Genomic DNA, 23,062 nt, shown 5'->3' on the forward strand with positions numbered 1-23,062 from the left:
CAGGCCCCAGCCCCATGTACCCACACATGCCTCTGTCTCTGACCAGCAGGACTGACCTCTTTCAGAGAAATGTCCTTCAGCACTGGATTTATGACCTCATTCACTCTCATGGAACTTCCAGGACTAGAGCTAGGGCACTTCACAGTCAGAGGACTAAGTGTGCCTGTGTTGCTTCTGAGGTCATTCAGAATCTAACTTCTCACTCTCTGCCTGCAGAAATCAGGGTAGCTGGGGAAGGCTCTGAGGGACTGTGGAGGGAGGTTTCTCCAGTTAGGACAGGAGAGCTGCATGATGATGGTGATTCTCAGAATGTAGGTGCATCAGAACCACCTGCTTGTTAAAAATACAGAATCTTGGACCCCAAACTCCAGAGGTTCTGAGTCCCAAGATTTGAGGTAGGAAAGGATAGCTTAGAATTCTGAGTTTTAAACAAGCACCTAGGTCCTCTGTAGGTTTATGATGAAATGTATTTAAAAGCTATAAAGTCCTGGGTTCAAATCCCACCTCTGCCACTTTTTAGCTATGTGACTTGAGAAAGTCACTGAGCCTTTCTGGATGTCCGTTTTGTCTGTAAAATGAGGCTGTATAAAATAACTTGCAATAAGTTCGAGTTATTGTTTCAGAGTGTTGATTGCACTTTGTAAATGTTTGTGGAGTGAATGGGACAGAAGTCTATTTGCCCAAACCAGAAACCTACTGTTCTCCTTGACTTCCTCACCTACCACATCTCTCCACCAACCAATCACAAATTCCTGTGAACTCTATCTGCTACATACACTTCACACCTGCCAGCTTCTCTCCATCCTCAGGGCCATGACGCTAGCCAAAGCCACCATCTTCCCCTGCCTGCGCACCGCACAGCACCCTCACTGGTCTCCCTGCTGCCACCATGGCCTCTGCCCATTCATGCTCCCCAGAGCAGCCATGCTCATCCAAGATCATGCCCCTACTTCAAACCTTAACTCTCAGGAAGGCCTTATCATGAGTCCAGAACAATTCCTCCTTCTCCCAACACCTACTTCTAAGAACTCCTTTCAGTCCCTCTTACACTCAAGCTATTCTGAACTTCTTTCGGATTCCTCCAGTGAATCACAGTTTCTCTTGCCCCTAGGTCTTCATACAAAGAGTATTTGCTCCCCTCCCCAATCCTCCGGAACACACATCTGTCACTCACTACTCATCCTTCCTATTTCAGCTTGAATGCCAGTTCTTCAGGGCCGGACACTGGCCGTCGCCCTCACGTACGCTCGGGAACTCTTCCTCCTCGGCAATAAAGCTCCTTACACTCTACAGCGATGACTTAATCTCACATCCTCCACTGTCTTGTCCATTGCAGTAGCACCCGCAGGTACTAGAGTCTGACACATTGTGGGCGCTTACAAAGATGTGCTGAATGAATGACTAAATACTCAGCCCAATGAAAGAATGAAGAAACGATAAAGTAGTCCCTGGTCACAGGATACATCGCGGTGGGGGTCCCCCCAGGTAGGGCTAAGCTACAGCCACATGAGGGCGTTGCAGGGCAGGCGCGGGCCACATGGGGGCGCCCCCGGTCCATCTTAGCTGGTTGGCACCTCCTCGGACTGAGGTTCAGTTACCAATCGCCAATGGGCGCCAGGGAGCGGGGTTTTCTCTCTGATGGACAGCATCGCTCCGCCCAATCTAATTCATCTTTTCCTTAGTCCCGCCCACTCCGAGCCCCTGAGACCCCGAGGGTGGGCCTGGCGGAGACACCGCCAACTGAACTCCAGCTGAGTGCTCTCGAGGCCGAACCAGCGGGCCTGGCGGTCTGTGAGTGGGTGGCCAGCCGCTAGGGGCGGGGCCTTAGCGTTGACGGGCAGGCAGGCCGTCCCGCCCCTCTCACCCAGAGCGGCCGCGCCAGCGCTGGGGACAGCAGAAGTGAGTACGTGAGCGGCGCAGCAAGATCCCAGCTCGGACCCCGGACGGCGCGCGCCCCCGAAGCCCGGGATCCCAGTCGGGCCCGCAGCGGACCGCCAGATTACTGTGCACCCCGAATCACGACCACCTGCACCCTCCCGCCCCGGCCCGCCCCCCGAGTCCTCCTGCACCGAGCTCCCCGGCGCCCCGGATCCTCCTGGACCGGTCCGTCCAGATTCCCGCGGGACCGACCTGTCCGCATCCCCAGGATCGCCGAGCTCGGTGCGCCGCCTCGGTCCCGGAGCCGCCCGCTTGGATTTCATTCCCTTCTCGCCCGGATCTCCTGGGACCGGACGCGAGCCTGCCCCGGAGCCCGCCAAGCGCACCCTCTCTCGGGTGCCTGCAGCCCCGCCGGCGCGGCCCGGCCAGGCGCGGCCCGGCTCGGCTCCTAGAGCCGCCCCGGCCATGGCCAGAGCCCGCACGCCGCCGCCGCCGCCGCTGTCGCCGCCGCCGGGGCTCCTGCCGCTGCTCCCTCCGCTGCTGCTGCTGCCGCTGCTGCTGCCCGCTGGCTGCCGGGCGCTAGAAGGTGAGCGGCGTCGGGGGGGCGCGCCCGAGAGCAAGGTGCACGGGATCGCGGGGCTGCAGGCTGGTAGCGCGGGTCCGACTGGGGTTGAGCGCACGTCGGAGGAGGCCCCGCCACCGGCGCCCGCTCCGGGACCCAGGGATGGGGTGGGGAGGCCGCCCCCGGAGCCGCCTCGGAGGCTGGAACTGGCTCGGAGGCAAGCAGCCCGCGGGTTGGGGGATCCAGGGGAGCTAGACTTGGCACGAACGTCCCCGAAAGTCCTGGCCCTGCCTTGAGCTTTCGCGGGAGTCCCCCACACTCACGGCAGAGAAGCGGGGCTCCCGGCACCCCCCGAAGTCGGGGATGTGTAGGCGACCCCCCAGGCAAGGCGAGGGCCGCGGGGCTGTGGCGGGTGGGGGCGAAGCGGGACTCTCCGGGTTGGGGGGCGCTAATTAGGAGCCCGTTGGAGTTAACTGTGAGAGTGTGAGTGCGAGCACCCCGCTTTGCCAGGGGGCCGCTGCGGGGGCGGACAGGCGGTGGCCTGTTATTGTTTATGGTTTACCGGGCGCCAATTACACCCGAGGTGCTGTGTGCGCGGGCCCCGCACCCTTTTCAGAGGCTCCCTCTCGCCTTCTAGCAGGGCTTGGGTCTCCATTGAACCCCTGAAGTTGTGGGGTTTGCCCCAGGTAGCACCAGAGCCCTGCGCCTTCCTCAGTAGCCGGTGGGAAAAGGCCCGGCTTCTCTGGGTTCTGTGAAACCTGCCAAGACTGCTGTGGGGGGCAGCTCCAACTTCCAAATGATTGTACTTGGATGAACAGCCCCGCGTTGTTGGCCCTGGCAGGAGAGCTCACACGCATGCCACTTGACACAAGCTTGCCGCGGACAGAGGCCCCAACACCAGCCACAAACAATAGGGAGGCCCACACACACTCACGCCCCGTTTCCAAGAATTTCGGAGCCATTAAATGAGAGGGGGTCAAAACCTTCCCTAAAGTGGAGGGAGGGAAGCCCCAAAAATTCGAGGGCAATTGGAATAAAGGCAGTACTTATTTGGGGCATCTTTAACAGATCTAGTCACTTTCTTAGTTTAGGAACGAAAAGAGAATTCTGTGGAACTTGGCTTGTTCTTATGTTCACAATCGGTAAACTTAAAGGTTGGAAGGAAAAAAGAACACAGTTCAGAGAAAAAGGCATCCTCTGGTGCGTTCTAATGTTCTCCAGGGGAAAGATCTCCTATGATCCCCCACCCCCTTCGTCTCTGAGCCCACTGTGCTGACAGATCCAGTCCCACGGGTGGACACATGCAAATTCAGACCGGCACACCGAGGTCTCGCCCACACTCACACACATTCTCCCACATGTGTGTGATAGGATCGCAGGCGTGAGAACCCAGTGTGGGGCTTTGTCGTTGATTGCCTTGAGGGTGTGAGCCAGGGAGCCTGTTCAAGTTGCCAGATCTGTGTTGGGTCTCTGTGTCGTAGCCCAGGAGAGACGACATTGGTACACACACCCTCATACACTTACGGGGCTGTGTGTCACCTGTGTGTGTCGTGCCGCAAGGCCCTTGTTGTGGGTGTGGTGGGTGCTGGTGCTGAGAGTGGAGTGGGGGTGTGGTTTGGGTCAGGTGCACAGGTGCTACCTGAGGAGGCTCTCTTCTCCCTCCCTCCTTCCCTTCCTTTCTCTTTTTCAACCCTCATCACCTACTGGACCCTCAGGAGTCCAGGCCCTAGCAGGAGCCCAAGCTTCCAAGCCTCCAGGCCAAGCAGCTGGAGGGCTGTCCAGAAGGCGGAGTCCTTATGTGCTGGGGCAGCCTGGGAAGAGGGGGCAGCAGGGCCCTTCATTCCCCGTTCCCGGCCTGCCCACCTCCCCTCGGCTGTGAAGTGGGAGCTAGGGCTACTCTCTGGCTGTGAGGCCAGGCCAGCACGGGATGCCTCTGGGAAGCAGCGGTGCCTACAAGGGTGGTTTCACCAATTCCTTCACTTTTGCAATACCTCAGACCCTCTGGTCTCCAGTTTGTGCACAGGAGAATGTGAGAGAACAAATGCAAGGTGCTGACCCCAGGGCAGACCTTGCACCTACCCACCCTCTGGCTCTCCCTCACTGGGAGACAGGATAGAACGGCATCGACCTCATGGGGTTCTTCTGAGAACTGCATTGTTAATGTGTGCAAAGTGCTTAGCACATAGGCATTGTTATTCAAGGAGTAGCTGTTATTATTATTACCCTAGGGTCTGCTCCTTGGGGAGCCTCAGGAGTGTGTGCCCTTATCCTGCCCGAGGGAAGTTAGAGGGAGGAAAGAGGAAAGGGAAGGTTGGTGCAGGGGGCCGAGGGTGGGGTTGTCTCCCCCACATCTCTGCAACTCCAGGGAGGGAAGGAATGGGGAGAGAGCGGGCCCAGTGGGTAGCTGTTTTCTGCCTGTCCTCCCTCCCGTATTCTGGGGCTTGGCGTGTGGATGGGTGGACTTCAAGGTCCTGGGGTGTGACCGGGATAACGTGGGTTTCATAGCACTGAAGAGCTTTTCAGCCCCTCCAGCCTGACAGGTGGGGGGTCCAGCTTTCTCCATCCAGCCTTCCATTTGGCTTCGTCAGGATTTTGGTCTGCCCTTGGCCTTGTGGCTCTCTGTGTCTGGGGCATGACATTTATTTAGGCTCAGGGTCCCTGAGCCCTGGTTGCTACCTCTCGTGTACCCACTAGTTAGATGCTGTCTAGTGCCTGGTTCCTCTTCCCTCCCTGCACACTTGGGAGTCAACAAGACTCTGCATCCAAGGCTGCCGTCAGTTTTCTGTGTGGCTGGAGCCTGGGTCCTTGCTTGTCCGCGTGGATGAAAACATGCCCTCACCTTGCCCTCTGATTGACTGCCCCCTTTCCCCGTGCAAATTGCCCTGGGCTTTACCCACAGACACAGGGAAACAGGGCCACCTAGTCGCCCACTGGCCTTTTGAGTAATGTTCCCCAGTTCCCCAAAGCCAAGATTATTCTCCCCTCAGGGCCATCAACGGGTCGGGGAGTGGGGTCCAATGGGGAGCAGACTAGGAATGGGGCCTGGGATAAGGAATGGTGCCTGAACCCCAGCGCCCCTATACCTGGGATAGGATGGAGAGGTCCCTGCTGGGAAGAGACCCTTTTGAGAAAAGAGAAACAGTTACCAGATCTCAGGAGGTGGGGCCAGCACGTTCCCCTCCAGCCAAGCCATGGTAACGGAGCTGTCACTGCAGTGGAACCTGTCCCTGAGGGAACAAGACAGCATGGAGCCCACCTCCTCCACAGGGACAGCAGGAGTGACCCCTGAGAACATGGAAACTGAGAGGGGACAGCGGGCTGGGATTTGGGGGGCTTGCTCACTTGTTTGAGTTGCCTCTGGCACCCCCAAACCCCATCCGTGTCTGTCAGGAGCTGGCCTTCTGAGCGGCTGCTGAGGGCCGGCAGGTATTTGGAAGAACCAGTTTGCTCGGCACTGCCCTGTCTTTAGCCACAGCTGCTGCTGCCGCCACTGCAGCCTCAGCGGCTGTGAGCTGAAGCCGAAGCTGCCGTGGGCAAGGCCTCTGCCGCACAGCCTTCCACTAATTAAACAGCATGAAGAGGCTGAATCACCAGGCCTGCATAGTTTGAAAATTGTAGCCCTGCCTGTTGTGCTGAGTCAAACTGGTTTGTCGGGATTGGGCAGCTGGGGGGGTGAGGGGTGGAGGGAGACTGGATACAGCTGGGCACCTGATGGGCTGGGAGAGGCCCCCTGCCCAAGGGCTAGCCCTGGTGCCAGGTCTCCTATTCCCTTCTGCCCCCAGCCTCCTGGCCAGACCCAGTGTGGCCAGCATCACAAGGAAGGGCTGAAGGGCTCAGGTTAAGGGCTAGCTGTCCACCCGTTCTTCTGGCTGCTGGCAGGGCCACGAGTGGGGTGGGGGCATGGATGAGCGCCCAGGCGTTTGGGCTCCCCGCCCTGGGCTTCTTCCCCCTTCTCCTCCCTCTCAGGTTTATTTAATTATAAACCCCCATGATCTGAGGAGAAGAATGAAAAACAAAATGTGTTCTCTGTTCTGAGATGTTCCCCTCCCCTCCATCCCAGACATGGGGGCCAAGGGGCTGTGGCAGGAAAGGAGGAAGTGGTCCTGGGTGAGTTAGGCTCCCCCACAACATGTATCTTCTCCAGGCCCCACGGCAGGTTCCCCTCAAGACCCCTTGATCCTCACGCTGACCACCCTGTGTGTACAGGCTGGCACAGGTGTGTACACATCCTGACCCATGGGAGGGGAGCCAGATCCTTCAGCTTGGTAGCTGAGGAAGGGACTCCATGAAGAGGAGGAGGGTGTCCGACTCAGGTGGCATAGCACTGCTCTAGGGTGCTCCTCCTTGGGCAGATCCTGGCCCTCTGTCCTCCTGCCCCCCTGCACACTCTGCAGGCCCAGCCCTGGTGCTGACCTTTCCTTCCACCTCTAAGTCCCTAGTCTGGAATTTGGGCTGAAGGCTTGCTGCTTCTGTCCTTAGTTGTTTTGTGTTTCTGTTTTTGGTTTTGGCTTGGTTTTCTTTTTGTTGTTTGTTTCCTGGGTCTCAATGACACTCTTGCTCCCAGGGTGCTATGGGGCCTGGCCCTTCACCAGGGCAGGTGGCAGGCCCTCAGCTGGTGCCCCTCCCGCAGGCCAGGGTGGCCATGATGTCCTCCTCATGCCCTGCTCAAGGTCCTCAATCTGCAAGTGGAAGAGCCTTGCCCAGAGCTTCTGAAGCCAAATCTCTTCAGGGTGCTACCCTCTACCAAGGGCTCAGGGGCCCTTGAGACGGTGCCATTGTGCTGGCAGGGAAGAGGCTTGTTACTTGGGCAGGGGCTATACCTGGGGAGGCCGCACCCAGCCACACCCAGAATCATCTTCATACCCCTGCCCCACCCCAGCCTCGTGACCTGACTGACAGCTCCTGCCCAAGCCAGGACAACAGGAAGCAGGGCTGGGGCTCTTTCCCTACACCTCTGGCTAAGGCTGCCTCAGCACCTCTGCTTCCCTTGCAAGAGTGGCCCATGTGGCTGCCCTGCCTGAGCGAGAGGCACCAGAGTGTTGGGGCAGGATGAGAGGGGTACTGCCCTCTCCCAGTAACTCTTCCTCTACCCCACTGGAAGACATCCCGTAAAGAGAACCATGCTTACAGGGTGTGTGTGTTGCGGGTGCATGGAGGATGCACCTCTGAGGCTTTACACAAATCTAGGTATTGATACTTACACCATGTCAGGATGCTCTTTTGCAGGGACTGTGGCATGTTCCAGTGTCATTGGGCATCTGTGACTTTGCAGCTGATTGTAGTTTGTGTGACTGAGTAAGAGCATGTCACCAAGTCTATACAGGGAAACTGGTGTTTGTGTTTGCACTTTACACTGAAGACTGTATGACTTGCAGCTGGTGATAGCATGTGCAATTGGGTGTGTAAGGAGAACATACTGTAGGGTTGGGTGTGCATGCCCTCGGTGTGTGCATATGTTTCAGGAAATCTGCACATAGGCAGGCTGGAAGCGTGGGTCTGCCTGAGGCAAGCCAGATCTCTGTGTAAGAAAGATTCCTGTATATGAATGTCTAAGGAAGACTAATCTGTTTGTACCATATGCATCCGTGTGTCTGAGAAAGACAGACCGTGGCTCTGTGTGAAGCTGGGTGTGTGTTTGTGGGCGGCTGTGGCTTTGTGTGTTTTTGTCCACCATATGTGTTGACTTGTCGCTCTTTAGCCCCAGTGGTGGGGAGTGAGCCCAGCCCCCGACGACTGGATGCTGTGAGTGCATCTGTGTGTTTGTGCATGGGCCGGGGCCACACAGCTGCTGCCACGTGGCTGCTCTCCATGGCCCTGTGGAAACCTGAAAGAGGTGTTGCTTCGCTCCTGAGCATCAAAGCTCCAGTCCTGGAAAGACCCTGGGCCTGGTGCCTACCTCCCTGGTGACTTTGCGGGGCAGTTGTTGTTTCCTGCCCCCCGACAGAGCCCAGTGTCTAGGGTGGCCAGCCTCTTCTCCCCTCTGCCTCCTGCAGATACATGGTGGGGGCAGCGAGGGATGGGGTGCAGCAGGCACCTGGGGGAGCTGGGAGCTTGCTCACTCACTCCTCTTTTGTCTTTACCCGCTGCCCCTCATACCCCCGTCCCAACGTGTGTATGTACAACACACGTACACACACGTGCACACACATGCACACACAGCACAGAAAAGGTGGGTTGGGTCTCTTCCTCCCAATACCACGGACGGATGGGTTCTATGACCCCCCACACACCCCCCTCACCTACTGCCGAAGGCGGGGACGGGCACCCCAGGGCTGAGGAGGGCCTTGCCCTGTCTCCTGTGCCCGCGCAGGCTGAAGGGAGCAGGCTCCTCCTCTCCCCCTCCGAGAAGCGGGGAAACCGAGAGCACGCGGCCCCCTCCCCACCGGAGTGACCGGAGCCCTTCTTCAGGCACACATGACTCGAAACTCAAGTCCTCTCTTCATTAATGGGAAAAATGTGGCGAGATTGAGCGATGGCCAAGGCTGAGCGATGGCCAGGGGCCGATCCCCTCCCTCCCTCTCTCGCTCCCCCAAAATTAAACAGAAATGAAGAGCCTCCTTGCCTCCCTCGCTCCTTCTCTCCCTCCCTCCTTCCCGCCGCCGCCTCTCCGCCGTCCCCTCCCTCCGCTCCCTCCTCCCGGAGCCAGCGCAGGGCTTGTTTTAAACTGTGGAGGAATCTGGCTGGAGGGGGAGGGGGCTGAATATTTGGGTTTAAACAGTTCCAGATGGGTTTGGCACAGGCTGAGCAGAAGGAAGTGAGGGAGCGGGAGGAGGGAGGCGGCGCGAGGGAGCGGCGGGAGCCCCGGCCTGCTCGGACGGGCAGCGGCGGGCGGACCGGCGGGAGGACTAGCTGCTGGTGCAGGGCGCTCTCGCTGGGAGGGCTCCCAGGACGGACACTCGGGCCGCCGGCTGGAAACAAGGCCGCCTGGCAACCTCCCTCTGTCTCTGTCTCTGTCTCCTCGGGCCTCCGCGTCTCTCCATCTCCCTGTCTTTGTAGTCAGCCACCGGCCATCCCGGCTGTCTGATCCCCGCCAGCCGGCTCCGCACATCCCTCCGGCTCCGTGCCGCCCACCGCCCGCCTGCCGGAGTCGCTACCCCTCCCGCCTCCCTCCCCGCCGGTCTCTGGGCCCCGGCTTTTGAGTATCTCGGCTTCCCTCGAGTACCCCCCGGCCAAATGTCTGTGTCTGTCTGTCTGTCCGCCAGAGGCCAGGATCACTCCCCTTGCACCCGGGCCCTCAGGGGACCAGCGGCTGCGGCAGCAGGAGGAGCCTCCCTCCCTGCAATGAATGGCTGCTACCTGCTGCCCCTTTGCCTGACATCGGGGGTCACAGCTGCCTTGTCCACCCTCGGGGTCCTCCGCCGTCCTCGACTCAGACCCAGCCTCAGGAAACCACTGAAGACTGCAAGCCTATGGCCGTGGGGTTTGGGTCTTTCCCCACCTGGGCACACAGAGGGGGTGATGTAGAGGCCTCCAGAGGTCCTGGGGCAACCCTGCCCCATTCCAGCTTCAGAGCTGGCTGCACTGTCTTCCAGGCCACGGGAAAGGGGTTGGCACCTCTTTCCTTCCTTTCCTGCCCCTGGTCTAATCTGGGGGTCACACTGTCTTTCAGAGAGTAGTGACATCCAGCCAGAGCCCAGAACCAGGTTCCTAAGAGAGCAAGAAACTTTAATGGGCCCCTGCTATGACCAAACAAAGTGAAACAGGCAAGAAACCAGCTCAGAACACAGGCCGGGTACTGTGACAAAGCCGCTGGCCCTTGATGCACAAAGGAAGGCATCTTACCCTGACTTGGAGGTTCACAGAAGGCTTCCTGGAGGAGGCAACAGCTCTGTTGGGACTTAAATAATAGGCAGTTTTCTCGACTTTCTTTCATCCCTCCCTTACAGAGGGGCATATTGCAGTCAGAGTGCAAGGGATTAATTATAGAGTCAGATACACCTGAATCTGAGCCACTCTTGTCCCCTCACCCCAAGTCCTAGCAACTTTACCTTAGGCAGTATATTTTCTTTGTCTGGGCATCAGTGTTCTCTTCTGTAAAAAGGATACACCAACAGTACCTTCGTGCAAGGATTGCAAGAAAAATTGAACTAAGAGCTGGTTTGGGGCTTTGGTTGTCCCCTCTCCACCCTCAAAGCGTCCCCTCTCCACCCTCAAAGCGCATCCCTGCCCCATCACCTGTAGGTGCTGGGTGGGAGCTGGCTCTGGCCTTTCACTGCCCTCCCCTTCCCCTGGGCCTTAGTGTGGGGCTGGGCCTTTGTGCTGGGAACGGAGTCAGGGGAGGCCAGGACCAGGGTCTGAAGCACACAGCCCTTTGTTCCAGGATAAAGGCCCTGCCGGCCCCTTTGTGTGGAGATTAGCAGAGCCTGTAGGTGTGTGGACGGGCCTCTGCTCCCGCCTCATTAACCCAGGCCTGGGGTCAGGGCACCCACCCCTAGCCTGCCCAAGGGGACATCTCTGGGGCTGTGACATCTCTGGGGATGGCTGCAGGGTCTCCTCTAGGATAGGGAAACTGGGAGCTTTCAGGACTTGTGGAAAGTGGAGCCTGGTGGGAATCCTTTCCTGAGCCATCTCTTCTTTCTTTCCTTTTCTTTTTTTTTTTTGTTTTTTTTTTTCTAGACAAAGTTTCACTTTTGTTGCCCAGGTTGGAGTGCAGCAGTGCAATCTCTGCTCACTGCAACCTCCGCCCCTCGGGTTCAAGCGATTCTCCTGCCTCAGCCTCCCGAGTAGCTGGGATTACAGGTGTGTGCCACCACACCCGGCTAATTTTGTATTTTTAGTAGAGACGGGGTTTCACCATGTTGGTCAGGCTGATCTCGAACTCCTGATCTCAAGTGATCCACCTGCCTCGGTCTCCCAAAGTGCTGGGATTACAGGCGTGAGCCATGTCGCCCAGCTGTGATCTCTTCTTTCTCCTCACCCTGAGATTAGTCCCTGACCTTTTACTCCGTTGTTCCTCCAGAGACCCTCATGGACACAAAATGGGTGACATCTGAGTTGGCGTGGACATCTCATCCAGAAAGTGGGGTGAGACTTTCCCATCATTCTCTGAGTGTTGTTTGCCATTAGGCCTCCCCCCACTTCCAGCCTGCGTGCCCCCTCACCTCACCAGGGCCTGGAGGAGGGCTGCCTCTGCCCTCTGCTGTCACCCTCACTTCCTGTGCTATCCCCATCGTCCTCACTTGTCACTCTCTGAAGCACCTCATGATCCTTCTCTGTGGGTGTTTCTATCTCTTCCTACTCTGCCTGCCTGTGACCCCCAGCTCCCACTCCCTCTCCCTCTGCTCCAGACAGCCCTCTGCATGTCCATCCCTACCATCTCCCTCCTCCCTGGGTCCCTGGAGAGAGCACTGGCTTGGAAACCTTAGTTCCAGATCTTTAACTTGCTGTGTGACCTTGGGCAAGGCCGTTTACCCCTCTGGGTGGCCACTTCTTGACTGTTGAATTCCTGCAGTCCGGACCTCTCTCAAATATTCTAATTAATCTCCCTAGATGGCCTTCATGGCTGCTCGAAGCCCTAGAACCCTGGAGTACGATGGCACCACAGGCCCTGCAGTCATCATGCCTGACTATGTGACCTTGGGCAAAACTCCCTTCTGTGGGCCTTGGCCTCCTCATCTCTAAACATCGGGACAACAGATGCGGCTCCTCATGGAGTTGCTGTGAAGATTAAATGCGATGTTAATAGTGACAGCCAGTATCCCAGAAGTGCTTGCACTGTTACAAGCCCATTACATTTATTAGCCTGATTTAATTCCTCACAGCCTTGTTTAGTTCTAATCAGCCCCATTTTACAGATGATGAAACTGAGGTATAAAGATAGCAGATATAGCTGATGTTCCCACAGTACTTAACAAGTTGCTAGTCCTGTCCTAAATGCTTTATTCAGTTAAAGTCATTATTCCTTACACATCATTATGATCCCCATGTTACAGATGGGAAAACTGAGGCACATGGAGATTAAGTGACTTATCCATAATCACACAGCAAGCAGAGAGCTGGAATTTGAACCCATATAGCCTGTATCCTCAGCCGCTACACCATAGAAGCATCCCCGTGAAGTACATAGAGCAGATCTGGGCATGAGGGAAGCACTTGGCAAATGCAGGCGTTCACTCTGTTTTTTTCATTGGTCCATGCACAGTGGGAAGAGGTGAGTGGCTACGATGAGGCCATGAATCCCATCCGCACATACCAGGTGTGTAATGTACACGAGTCAAGCCAGAACAACTGGCTTCGCACAGGGTTCATCTGGCGGCGGGACGTGCAGCGGGTCTACGTGGAGCTCAAGTTCACTGTGCGTGACTGCAACAGCATCCCCAACATCCCTGGCTCCTGCAAGGAGACCTTCAACCTCTTCTACTACGAGGCTGACAGCGATGTGGCCTCAGCCTCCTCCCCCTTCTGGATGGAGAACCCCTACGTGAAAGTGGACACCATCGCACCAGATGAGAGCTTCTCACGGCTGGACGCCGGCCGCGTCAACACCAAGGTGCGCAGCTTTGGGCCACTTTCCAAGGCTGGCTTCTACCTGGCCTTCCAGGACCAGGGCGCCTGCATGTCGCTCATCTCCGTGCGTGCCTTCTACAAGAAGTGTGCATCCACCACCGCAGGCTTCGCACTCTTCCCCGAGACCCTCACTGGGGCGGAGCCCACCTCGCTGGTCATTGCTCCTGGCACCTGCATCCCCAACGCCGTGGAGGTGTCGGTGCCACTCAAGCTCTACTGCAACGGCGATGGGGAGTGGATGGTGCCTGTGGGTGCCTGCACCTGTGCCACCGGCCATGAGCCAGCTGCCAAGGAGTCCCAGTGCCGCCGTGAGTGGGGACTGTCCTGGGGAAAGGGTTGTGGGGAGGGCCTGGGCCACAGCTACCTACTGCCCTGCACCCCCGTCCCTGCTTGCTATCTGACTAGGAGGTCTGGGAGCAGGTCCACAGTGGAGGCAGGAAAGGGAAGAGTGGGGATCAGATGCAGAGAATGTGGTGCAAGGAGGGAGAAGAGAGAGAAAATCAGGAGAGACACAAGGATAGTAAGAGAAAAAATGAAACTGAAGAGAGAGGAAGAGAAGCGTGCAGAATCCTTGGCAATCAGGCACCTGGAGAACCCAGTCAGAGGCTTAGGAGGCCAGCAGAGATGCTCACTTTGTCCTGGCCTGAGTGTATACTTCACTCTGAAAGTGGTAGGTTGGCCCCAGGACTGAGGGCATGGGGGCTGTGGGTACCTTGTGCATGGCCTTTTACCCTGGGCTCCCTTCTGCCCCTTGGGTGGCAGTATATAAATGGCACAGTGGTTAGGGACCCAGTCTCTGAAGTTGAGTCCGGACTCTGTCACTTACCACTGACGTGACCTTGGGCAAGTTACGTTTTTTTTTGAGATGGAGTTTTGCAATTATTGCCCAGGCTGGAGTGCAGTGGCACGATCTCAGCTTGCTGCAACCTCCACCTCCCAGGTTCAAGCAATTCTCCTGCCTCAGTCTCCTGAGTAGCTGGGATTACAGCTGTGTGCCACCATGCCCGGCTAATTTTGTATTTTTAGTAGACGGGGTTTCACCATGTTGGTCAGGCTGATCTCGAACTCCTGACCTCAAGTGATCCACCCGCCTCAGCCTCCCAAAGTGCTGGGATTACAGGCGTGAGCCACCACGCCTGGCCCTGAGCAAGTTACTTAACTGTTTGAACCTCAGTTTCCTCATGTGCAAGATGAGGACAATAATCAAGTTTCCTTCATAGAGCTGTAGTGAGGCTTACGTGAGCAGTGCTTTGCCCGTAGAACAGTGTCTGGCACATGGGAGCACAGCCACCAGCTAAGTGTTGGCCATGAGTCTCCAGAGCCCTGGGATCCATGAGAGCTGGGCTGTTCTGCCCTCATTTTGTACATGAGGAGTTCAGGAGGCCTGCCTCCGATGGCTTGCCAAGACTTATGTACGAGGCTTCTCAGTTATCAAAACTGTCCACCTAGGGGGTCTCTCACTGAGCCTCACCAGTCCTTGTGAGGTAGATTCCTGCCATCTCCCCATTTCGCCAATAAGGAAACTGAGTCTTGGAGAGGCTCTGTGCACAGGCCTTGTAGCTAGGGAATGTGGAAGCTGACATGGAAGCCTCCTCCTGTGCTCTGCCATGCAGGACAGCGCGCTGAGGGCCCTGTCTTTCGCTCCCTCTGCCCGATTCTCTTCCTTGGGGCTTGCAGCCTACATACAGCTCTGAGGCGTAGGTGATGGCTCTTACCGCAGCCCTAGGTGTGAGGGGCTTGGCAGCATGAACCTGGCTGCGAGGCCCAGTGTTGTTATGTGAAGGTGAACAGTGCTTTTCCCGGGCCCTCTCCACTTCTCGATGGGAATCTGTCCTGAGATTTCCTCTTCCTAAGTGGAGAAAGGGGGTGGGGTGATGAGCCTGACAGACTGAAGAGGGGCTAACACTCTGCAGGTCCCCGGCAGGAAATGCATGCTGGTTCCCATAGCAACCAGGCTGGCCTGGCCTCTGCCCCCTCCCCCACTGGCTCAAAAGAGCTAGGGTGGAATATCACCTTCGTGAGGGGAGATGAAACCCCAGAAAAGGGCAATCCCTAGCGCTGGGCATTCTCCCCTGTGGGTGTCCCCCTCCAGAGGCAGTCATATGGAGAGGCGTTGACCCACTTTAGTGTCTAGAAGGGTCTTGGTGTGTGCCCATTTTCCTAACACAGTTATTACTAGTGCCTCCTTTGACTTGCAAATTCCAGTGTGAAGAATACACGATATGGCTACCATAAATCCACAGAGCCTGTGTCCAGGGGGCCAAGGGTAGATGGCAGGAGGGGAGACCCGGGAGAAGGGATGCTCAGGCCCTGGGCTTGCTCTGGGGTGAGTCCCCTTGTGAACACTTGAGGCCTCTGAACTCCAGGTGACCCCAGCCTTCCTGCCTGCTTTCTTTCTCTCCTCCTCTTACCCGTCCTCAGCCCCCATCCCTGCCCAAGGGCAGACAGGAGCTGCTGCCTGTGCCTGGTGGGTGGGACGAGAGCTTCCCTGTGAAGGCCCCACCTCCTGGCTGTTCTAGGGTGTCCTTCAGGGTCCTCAGGAATGATTTTTCTGGAGCCTGGGGAGAGGTGGGGCATCTCCACAGTGCCGGGTGCTGCTAGCCCACCGGGGGTCTCTTCCCCATCCCCGCCTCTTCCTCTGCCTTTCACTGTCTTCCCTGCCTCAACAAGCCCAGGCTGTCCAGGTGATGGGGCTGACGTCTTCGTCCATGAGGCCCCGGGGTAGGGGTGAGGGGGGCAGGGGCGGGGAGGAATCCGCTGACATGGGGTTTCCATGGGGCAATAGGGCCTTTTGTAGCTGCAGCTGGAGTTAGGCAATCCTAGCATTGCCCCCACAGTCTAGGAGGTGGAGGGGCCAGACCTAGGCTGGGGAGAAGCCAGGTTCTCACGGAGGTGTGGAGGTCTGGTGTCTGCAGTGAAGGGAGATAAGCCCCATCCATCCTCTTCTCCCCCACAGCCTGTCCCCCTGGGAGCTACAAGGCGAAGCAGGGAGAGGGGCCCTGCCTCCCCTGTCCCCCCAACAGCCGTACCACCTCCCCAGCTGCCAGCATCTGCACCTGCCACAATAACTTCTACCGCGCAGACTCGGACTCTGCGGACAGTGCCTGCACCAGTGAGTGAATGCGCATCCTCTCTCCCCCTCTGCAGGCCTTCCCTCTGGGGGGCCAACCTGGGAAGCCTAAGCAGTCACTATGAATAGCCCCATTTTCCAGAGGAGGAGCTGAGGCTCAGGGAAGTTAGATGTTGTGCTTAAGATGGCACAACTGGGAGGTGACTGCCCCTGAGCCAGAATCCAGGTCAGCCAGCTCATCCCTTCCACCAACACTTGCTAAGCACCTACCACTTCCTAGCCACGAGTAGGGACTGGCTAGGAGCTTAGCAGTTGGCCTTCTAGTCCATCGCCCCTCCCTCTGTATAGAAGTGCCTCTCCCCAGCCCCACTCTAACCATGGAGGGAGCCTCACATCCTGAGGGTGGCCTGGTGCCCCACTTCCTCTCTGCCCTGGCCTTTGGTGTGCCAGGCATTGTGCTGGGTATTGACGGTGAATAAAATATAGTCATTGTCCTAAAGGAGCTCGCAACCTGGTGGGAGAAATAGGTGTAAAAGCAGATAATTAGCATAATGTACTGAGAGCTGGGCTAGAAGGCTGTCTAGGAATTGTTTTATGTACATGCAGAGTATAGGGCAAGGACGAATCAAAGAAGACTTCCAAGAGGAAGTGACATCACAAGTTGGGTATTGAAGGATAGATAGGAGTCTGCCTAGTGAAGAAATGTAGGAAAGTTATTCTGCTTATCAAAGTAGAGGCAAGGCAAGGAGGTAGAAAGCAGGTTGGAGTGTGCAGGAACTCTGGGCAGAAGGATGGTCCTAGAGACCCCAGCTCACTGCCTTCTCCCTCCATGTTCCTCACAGCCGTGCCATCTCCACCGCGAGGTGTGATCTCCAACGTGAATGAAACCTCACTGATCCTCGAGTGGAGTGAGCCCCGGGACCTCGGTGGCCGGGATGACCTCCTGTACAATGTCATCTGCAAGAAGTGCCATGGGGTTGGAGGGGCCTCAGTCTGCTCACGCTGTGACGACAACGTGGAGTTTGTGCCTCGGCAGCTGGGCCTGACGGAGCGCCGGGTCCACATCAGCCATCTGCTGGCCCACACGCGCTACACGTTTGAGGTGCAGGCGGTCAACGGTGTCTCGGGCAAGAGCCCTCTGCCGCCCCGCTATGCCGCTGTGAATATCACCACAAACCAGGCTGGTGAGGAGGGGGCACTGGAGGGCAGGGCCTGGGTCACCTTCCCCTGGATCGAGCTGAGGTGTCCTCGGGCCTGCTAAGGGACCACTGGGGGTCCCATGGGAAGTGGGTCTTTGGGAAGGATGCCAGGGTCCAGGGAGCCCCTGGTGAGCCCTCTGCTCTTCCCAGCCCCGTCTGAAGTGCCTACACTACGCCTGCACAGCAGCTCAGGCAGCAGCCTGACCCTATCCTGGGCACCCCCAGAACGGCCCAACGGAGTTATCCTGGACTACGAGATGAAGTACTTTGAGAAGGTCAGAACCTCAAGGGGCAGGAGGAGGCCTTGGGCTGAGATGGGCTGAGATGGGCTGAGAAAATTACCCCCAGATCGCGATGGGGCCCTTGGGAGCAAGGCCTTGGGTATGGAGGGGACATGTGGCAGGCCTGGGTGTGAATAGGGGCCAGTCGGCCTCAGGACCCACCTGAGGATGCCCCCTCCCTCCTGGCATTGCAGAGTGAGGGCATCGCCTCCACAGTGACCAGCCAGATGAACTCTGTGCAGCTGGATGGGCTTCGGCCTGACGCCCGCTATGTGGTCCAGGTCCGTGCCCGCACAGTAGCTGGCTATGGGCAGTACAGCCGCCCCGCCGAGTTTGAAACCACAAGTGAGAGAGGTTAGTAGCCCCCTGCGCCTGTTGCCATCATGGCCCTCACTGTCTGTCCTTCCACTCAGCAGCCCCTTTTCCATCTCCAGGCTCCGGGGCCCAGCAGCTCCAGGAGCAGCTTCCCCTCATCGTGGGCTCCGCTACAGCTGGGCTTGTCTTCGTGGTGGCTGTCGTGGTCATCGCTATCGTCTGCCTCAGGTACTCCCAGGCCCATTGTTGCTTCATGGGTTGACTAGAACTGCCTTTTAGCATCCTAGAGCCCTCCTGCCACAGAGATGAGCTGCCACCACCTCCCTCAGACCCAGGGCCTTAGCCCTCCTGGGGCCAGTCGTTGCTGGAGAAGCCCTCTCCCGTCCCTGCCTGTGTCTTCATCCTGCCCTTTCTCCACACCCCATTCCCTGAACCTCCGGGCAAGTTCCCTAGGGACTGAGTCCACTGAGCCCCTTGCTCAGAGACCCAGAGATTGCTGTGACCACCAACTGTGGGACTAGGCCCCGGGCCATCCGCTGTGTCCTCTCTGCCCCTTCTGTGAGCCCAAGGGTCCCCTGAACAAAGGGAGCCAGATGACTTGTCTCAGGCCTGCCCTCCACCCTGCCACCCTACAGGAAGCAGCGACACGGCTCTGATTCGGAGTACACGGAGAAGCTGCAGCAGTACAGTGAGTTTGCTCCCGCCGCCCTCCCCAAGCTCTCCCAGCTCTCCCAGGCCCCTGCAGGGCTCGCAGACACCCTTCTCCCCTCCTGGGACTTCATTCCTTAGAGATAAACCCTGAGGCCCCCTCCCACTTCCAGTCAAGTGCCATTTCCTGACCCCTATCTCACTCCAGGTACCCTGGGCCCCTACTCACTCCTGCTAGCCCCAGAAATGACTGAGATGTGACCCCTCCCCGTAAAGGCAGTTAGTCTTGTGGGAAAGACAAGATGCATACACACAGGAAACAATTCAAGAACAATTAAGCTCGAGCAGGTGCTCCTATTGTAAAGGGCCCTCAGAGTTTAGAGAGTAGGAAGGCTTCCTGGAGGGGGTGGACTTGAGCCGAGCTGGGCGGGATGAGCAGGGTTTTGGGAGGTGAGGGAGAGCATTCCTGGCCAGAGGAGCCTCTGGAAGGTAGTGGGTGGGGTGGGGAGGGAGCCCAACTGTGGGGGCAGCGGGAAGACTGGTTTGACAGCCGCTGGGAAGCCAGGCTGGGTAGTTGTGGCCAGCCCTCGGAGGGTCGTGAAAGGCAGGCAGAGGAGTTTGGACTTGACTCCACCATAGGTAATTGGAAAGGCTCTCAAGTTGGGGAGTAATACAATGAGAGGATTGTTTTAGGAAGACAGCGGTATGCAGGATAGCTCAGTGGGAAAAGGCCAGAGGCAGAGAGCCCAGCTGGGAGGCTATTGGAATAGTGCGAGTGTTGAAGGCCTGGACAAGGTCAGGGCAGTGGGAACCAGGGGAGGGATGAATCTGAGAGAGGTCTGGATGTGATGAGAGATGAGAGAGAAAAACTAGGAGTAGAATCCTAGGTGTCTAGCCTTTATGGTCACCAGGAGTTCTCACGGGGGCTGGAGGGTTAGGGCAGCAACATAGAGGAATATGGGGCTGGCCTCAGCCGGGAGCCTGCTGGAGCTGTGCCCGTCGTAGGGAAAAGCTGGCTTGACTGTTACCCTCTCACGCCCACCTCTTCTCCTTCCAGTTGCTCCTGGAATGAAGGTTTATATTGACCCTTTTACCTACGAGGACCCTAATGAGGCTGTTCGAGAGTTTGCCAAGGAGATCGACGTGTCCTGCGTCAAGATAGAGGAGGTGATCGGAGCTGGTGAGTCTCCTGGGGCACAGTAGAGATGAGAAGCTGAGGCAGGCTGGGTACAGGGGTGAGTCATAGCTTGTTCCCTGTGCCTTGCAGGGGAGTTTGGGGAAGTGTGCCGTGGTCGACTGAAACAGCCTGGCCGCCGGGAGGTGTTTGTGGCCATCAAGACACTGAAGGTGGGCTACACCGAGAGGCAGCGGCGGGACTTCCTAAGCGAGGCCTCCATCATGGGTCAGTTTGATCATCCCAATATAATCCGGCTCGAGGGCGTGGTCACCAAAAGTCGGCCGGTTATGATCCTCACTGAGTTCATGGAAAACTGCGCCCTGGACTCCTTCCTCCGGGTAAGAGCCAGCCCCCAGGCCCTCTCCCTCCCCCAGAAAGTTGGGTTGGGCTAACCATCCCCTCCCACAAGTCAGACAGCCCCTATTCAAGTCCATAAGCATTTACTGAGGTGGCTTGGTGCAGGGAAATGGCAGGGCCTTCAGAGCCAGAAGTATGGGAGGTCGCATCTTGACTGTTCCTTACTGCCTGTGTGACCTCAGGCAAGTGACTTAACCTCTCTGAGTCTCAGCTGCCTGGTCGTAGAATGGGAGTGGTAAGAGCTAGTGGGTTCTCATGGGATTAATTGGGATGTTATCTACAAGATACTTGACACCTAGTAGGGCAGCTCACTTACCCTGAGGGCACTCTGGACATGGTTGCAGGAGAGATGAAGCAGAGTCTGAGTACTTGGAGAGGGCAGGCAGGTGGGCAGGCCACGGGTTGGGATGGGGGCAATAGGCCCATCTGAGCCTGCTTGTTGCCTGCAGCTCAACGATGGGCAGTTCACGGTCATCCAGCTGGTGGGCATGTTGCGGGGCATTGCTGCTGGCATGAAGTACCTGTCCGAGATGAACTATGTGCACCGCGACCTGGCTGCTCGCAACATCCTTGTCAACAGCAACCTGGTCTGCAAAGTCTCAGACTTTGGCCTCTCCCGCTTCCTGGAGGATGACCCCTCCGATCCTACCTACACCAGTTCCCTGGTACAGGAAGCCGCTGGGAGGGAGACTGGGGGCGGGGCCTATCAGCCAGGGGCTCGGGCCTTGGGGGCAGCCTGGAGTCACAGGGTGAAGGGCCTGTGCCCCCCTCACCAGGGCGGGAAGATCCCCATCCGCTGGACAGCCCCAGAGGCCATAGCCTATCGGAAGTTCACTTCTGCTAGTGATGTCTGGAGCTACGGAATTGTCATGTGGGAGGTCATGAGCTATGGAGAGCGACCCTACTGGGACATGAGCAACCAGGATGTGAGTGAGGCTAAGCCAGAGTGGTTAGGTGGGTGGGTGCTGGCTGGGGATCATAGCAGCAGCTCACTCTGCGTTTCCCTGCTGTCGGCCCAGGTCATCAATGCTGTGGAGCAGGATTACCGGCTGCCACCACCCATGGACTGCCCCACAGCTCTGCACCAGCTCATGCTGGACTGCTGGGTGCGGGACCGGAACCTCAGGCCCAAATTCTCCCAGATTGTCAATACCCTGGACAAGCTCATCCGCAATGCTGCCAGCCTCAAGGTCATCGCCAGCGCTCAGTCTGGGTTGGTACCTCTGCCTCTGCTCCCACCAAGCCAGTAGCCCTGTCTCCTGCCCTCGAGACTCACCAGGTCCTTCTTTTCTTCCCACAGCATGTCACAGCCTCTCCTGGACCGCACAGTCCCAGATTATACAACCTTCACGACAGTTGGTGATTGGCTGGATGCCATCAAGATGGGGAGGTACAAGGAGAGCTTCGTCAGTGCGGGGTTTGCGTCCTTTGACCTGGTGGCCCAGATGACTGCAGAGTAAGTGTGCCTCAGATTTGGAGGAGCAGGGCAGGGGGCCCTAGACTTGGCCCAGAGTAGAGGGCACGAGGAGAGGGACTAATCCTGCTTTTGCTCCATCTGCAGAGACCTGCTCCGTATCGGGGTCACCCTGGCCGGCCACCAGAAGAAGATCCTGAGCAGTATCCAAGACATGCGGCTGCAGATGAACCAGACACTGCCTGTGCAGGTCTGACACCGGCTCCCACAGGGGATCCCGAGGACCGTGCAGGGATGCCAAGCAGCCGGCTGGACTTTCGGACTCTTGGACTTTTGGATGCCTGGCCTTAGGCTGTGGCCCAGAAGCTGGAAGTTTGGGAAAGGCCCAAGCTGGGACTTCTCCAGGCCTGTGCTCCCTCCCCAGGAAGAGTGCCCCAAACCTCTTCATATTGAAGATGGATTAGGAGAGGGGGTGATGACCCCTCCCCAAGCCCCTCAGGGCCCAGACCTTCCTGCTCTCCAGCGGGGGATCCCCACAACCTCACACTTGTCTATTCTTCAGTGCTGGAGGCCTGGCAGGGTCAGGTTGGGGTAAGCTGGGGTTCCACAGGGCCCAGCCCTGGCAGGGGTCTGGCCCCCCAGGTAGGTGGAGAGCAGTCCCTCCCTCAGGAACTGGAGGAGGGGACTCCAGGAATGGGCAAATGTGACACCCCCATCCTGAAGCCAGCTGGCACCTCCAGTTTGCACAGGGATTTGTTCTGGGGGCTGAGGGCCCTGTCCCTACCCCCGCCCTTGGTGCTGTCATAAAAGGGCAGGCAGGGGCAGGCTGAGGAGTTGCCCTTTGCCCCCCAGAGACTGACTCTCAGAGCCAGAGATGGGATGTGTGAGTGTGTGTGTGTGCGCGCGCGCGCGTGTGTGTGTGTGCACGCACTGGCCTGCACAGAGAGCATGGGTGAGCGTGTAAAAGCTTGGCCCTGTGCCCTGCAATGGGGCCAGCTGGGCCGACAGCAGAATAAAGGCAATAAGATGATTCTCTTGCCCCTTCTTATTCCTCCTCCCAAAGCAAGATTCCCTGATTCAGAGTTCACAGTCCCTGGCTGGCAATCCTTCACAACTCCCTGGAGGCATTGAGAAACCAGACGCGGGCCCATCCAGGCTCAGTTTCCCCTTTGTGCTTGGACCTCACTGCTTTGAACATCTAATACACTTCTTGGAAGTGGGTCAGTGGCAACAGAGAACAAACTACCCCAGAGCTCCTTCCTTCTAAGGCAGAGGGCTTCCTGGGGTGGGGGCAGGCTCTGGTGTCTGGATGGTGTTTTACTGAGTCGATTCCCAGCCTTTGTCTTTAAGGGAGCTGAGGGGAGAGGGGGTTGATCAGTTCCCAGGGTCACGTGACCATGGACAAAGGGAAGGAGAGCCACTGGTGTTCAGAGGCGGAGGCCCGGAAGTCCGGCTGCTCCTCACTGAGCGCTTCCTATGCCCAGGCGCTGGGCTAAATGCCCCATTTATACAGGGATCTTATTTAATCTCACAACAACCCAGCCAGGCAAGGAAGTATTTTTAACTCCTTTTTACAGAAGAGGAAAAGGAGAGGTTAAGTAACTTGCCCAAAGTCGCTGAGCCAGTAAGTGAGGCCCGCGGCTGGGATTCCCACC

At 57.5% G+C, this 23,062-nt stretch overlaps 1 protein-coding gene across 1 annotated transcript; it reads left to right on the plus strand.

Annotated features, from left to right (window-relative positions):
- Positions 1–1,895: 1,895 nt before the first annotated feature.
- On the plus strand, positions 1,896–22,437 carry EPHB3 (EPH receptor B3). Its single transcript, XM_015131429.3, has 16 exons — positions 1,896–2,464; positions 11,400–11,464; positions 12,582–13,254; positions 15,903–16,058; positions 16,859–17,200; positions 17,366–17,490; positions 17,691–17,850; positions 17,931–18,039; positions 18,447–18,499; positions 19,517–19,639; positions 19,727–19,974; positions 20,443–20,658; positions 20,770–20,919; positions 21,013–21,206; positions 21,294–21,449; positions 21,555–22,437. The coding sequence occupies exons 1-16, from the start codon at positions 2,344–2,346 to the stop codon at positions 21,661–21,663; spliced, it is 3,000 nt and encodes a 999-aa protein (XP_014986915.1). The 5' UTR covers positions 1,896–2,343; the 3' UTR covers positions 21,664–22,437.
- The last annotated feature ends 625 nt before the right edge of the window (positions 22,438–23,062 follow it).

Source organism: Macaca mulatta, chromosome 2, assembly GCF_049350105.2.
Source record: "Macaca mulatta isolate MMU2019108-1 chromosome 2, T2T-MMU8v2.0, whole genome shotgun sequence".
NCBI lineage: Eukaryota > Metazoa > Chordata > Mammalia > Primates > Cercopithecidae > Macaca > Macaca mulatta.

Excerpts from the sequence above, each read along its gene's own strand:
- EPHB3 (XM_015131429.3), top strand. The coding sequence starts at position 2,344 with ATGGCCAGAGCCCGCACGCCGCCGCCGCCGCCGCTGTCGCCGCCGCCG. Across the intron at positions 19,640-19,726 it reads AGAGGAGGTGATCGGAGCTG|GGGAGTTTGGGGAAGTGTGC; the intron begins GTGAGTCTCCTG and ends TGTGCCTTGCAG. Across the intron at positions 21,207-21,293 it reads ATCGCCAGCGCTCAGTCTGG|CATGTCACAGCCTCTCCTGG; the intron begins GTTGGTACCTCT and ends TTCTTCCCACAG.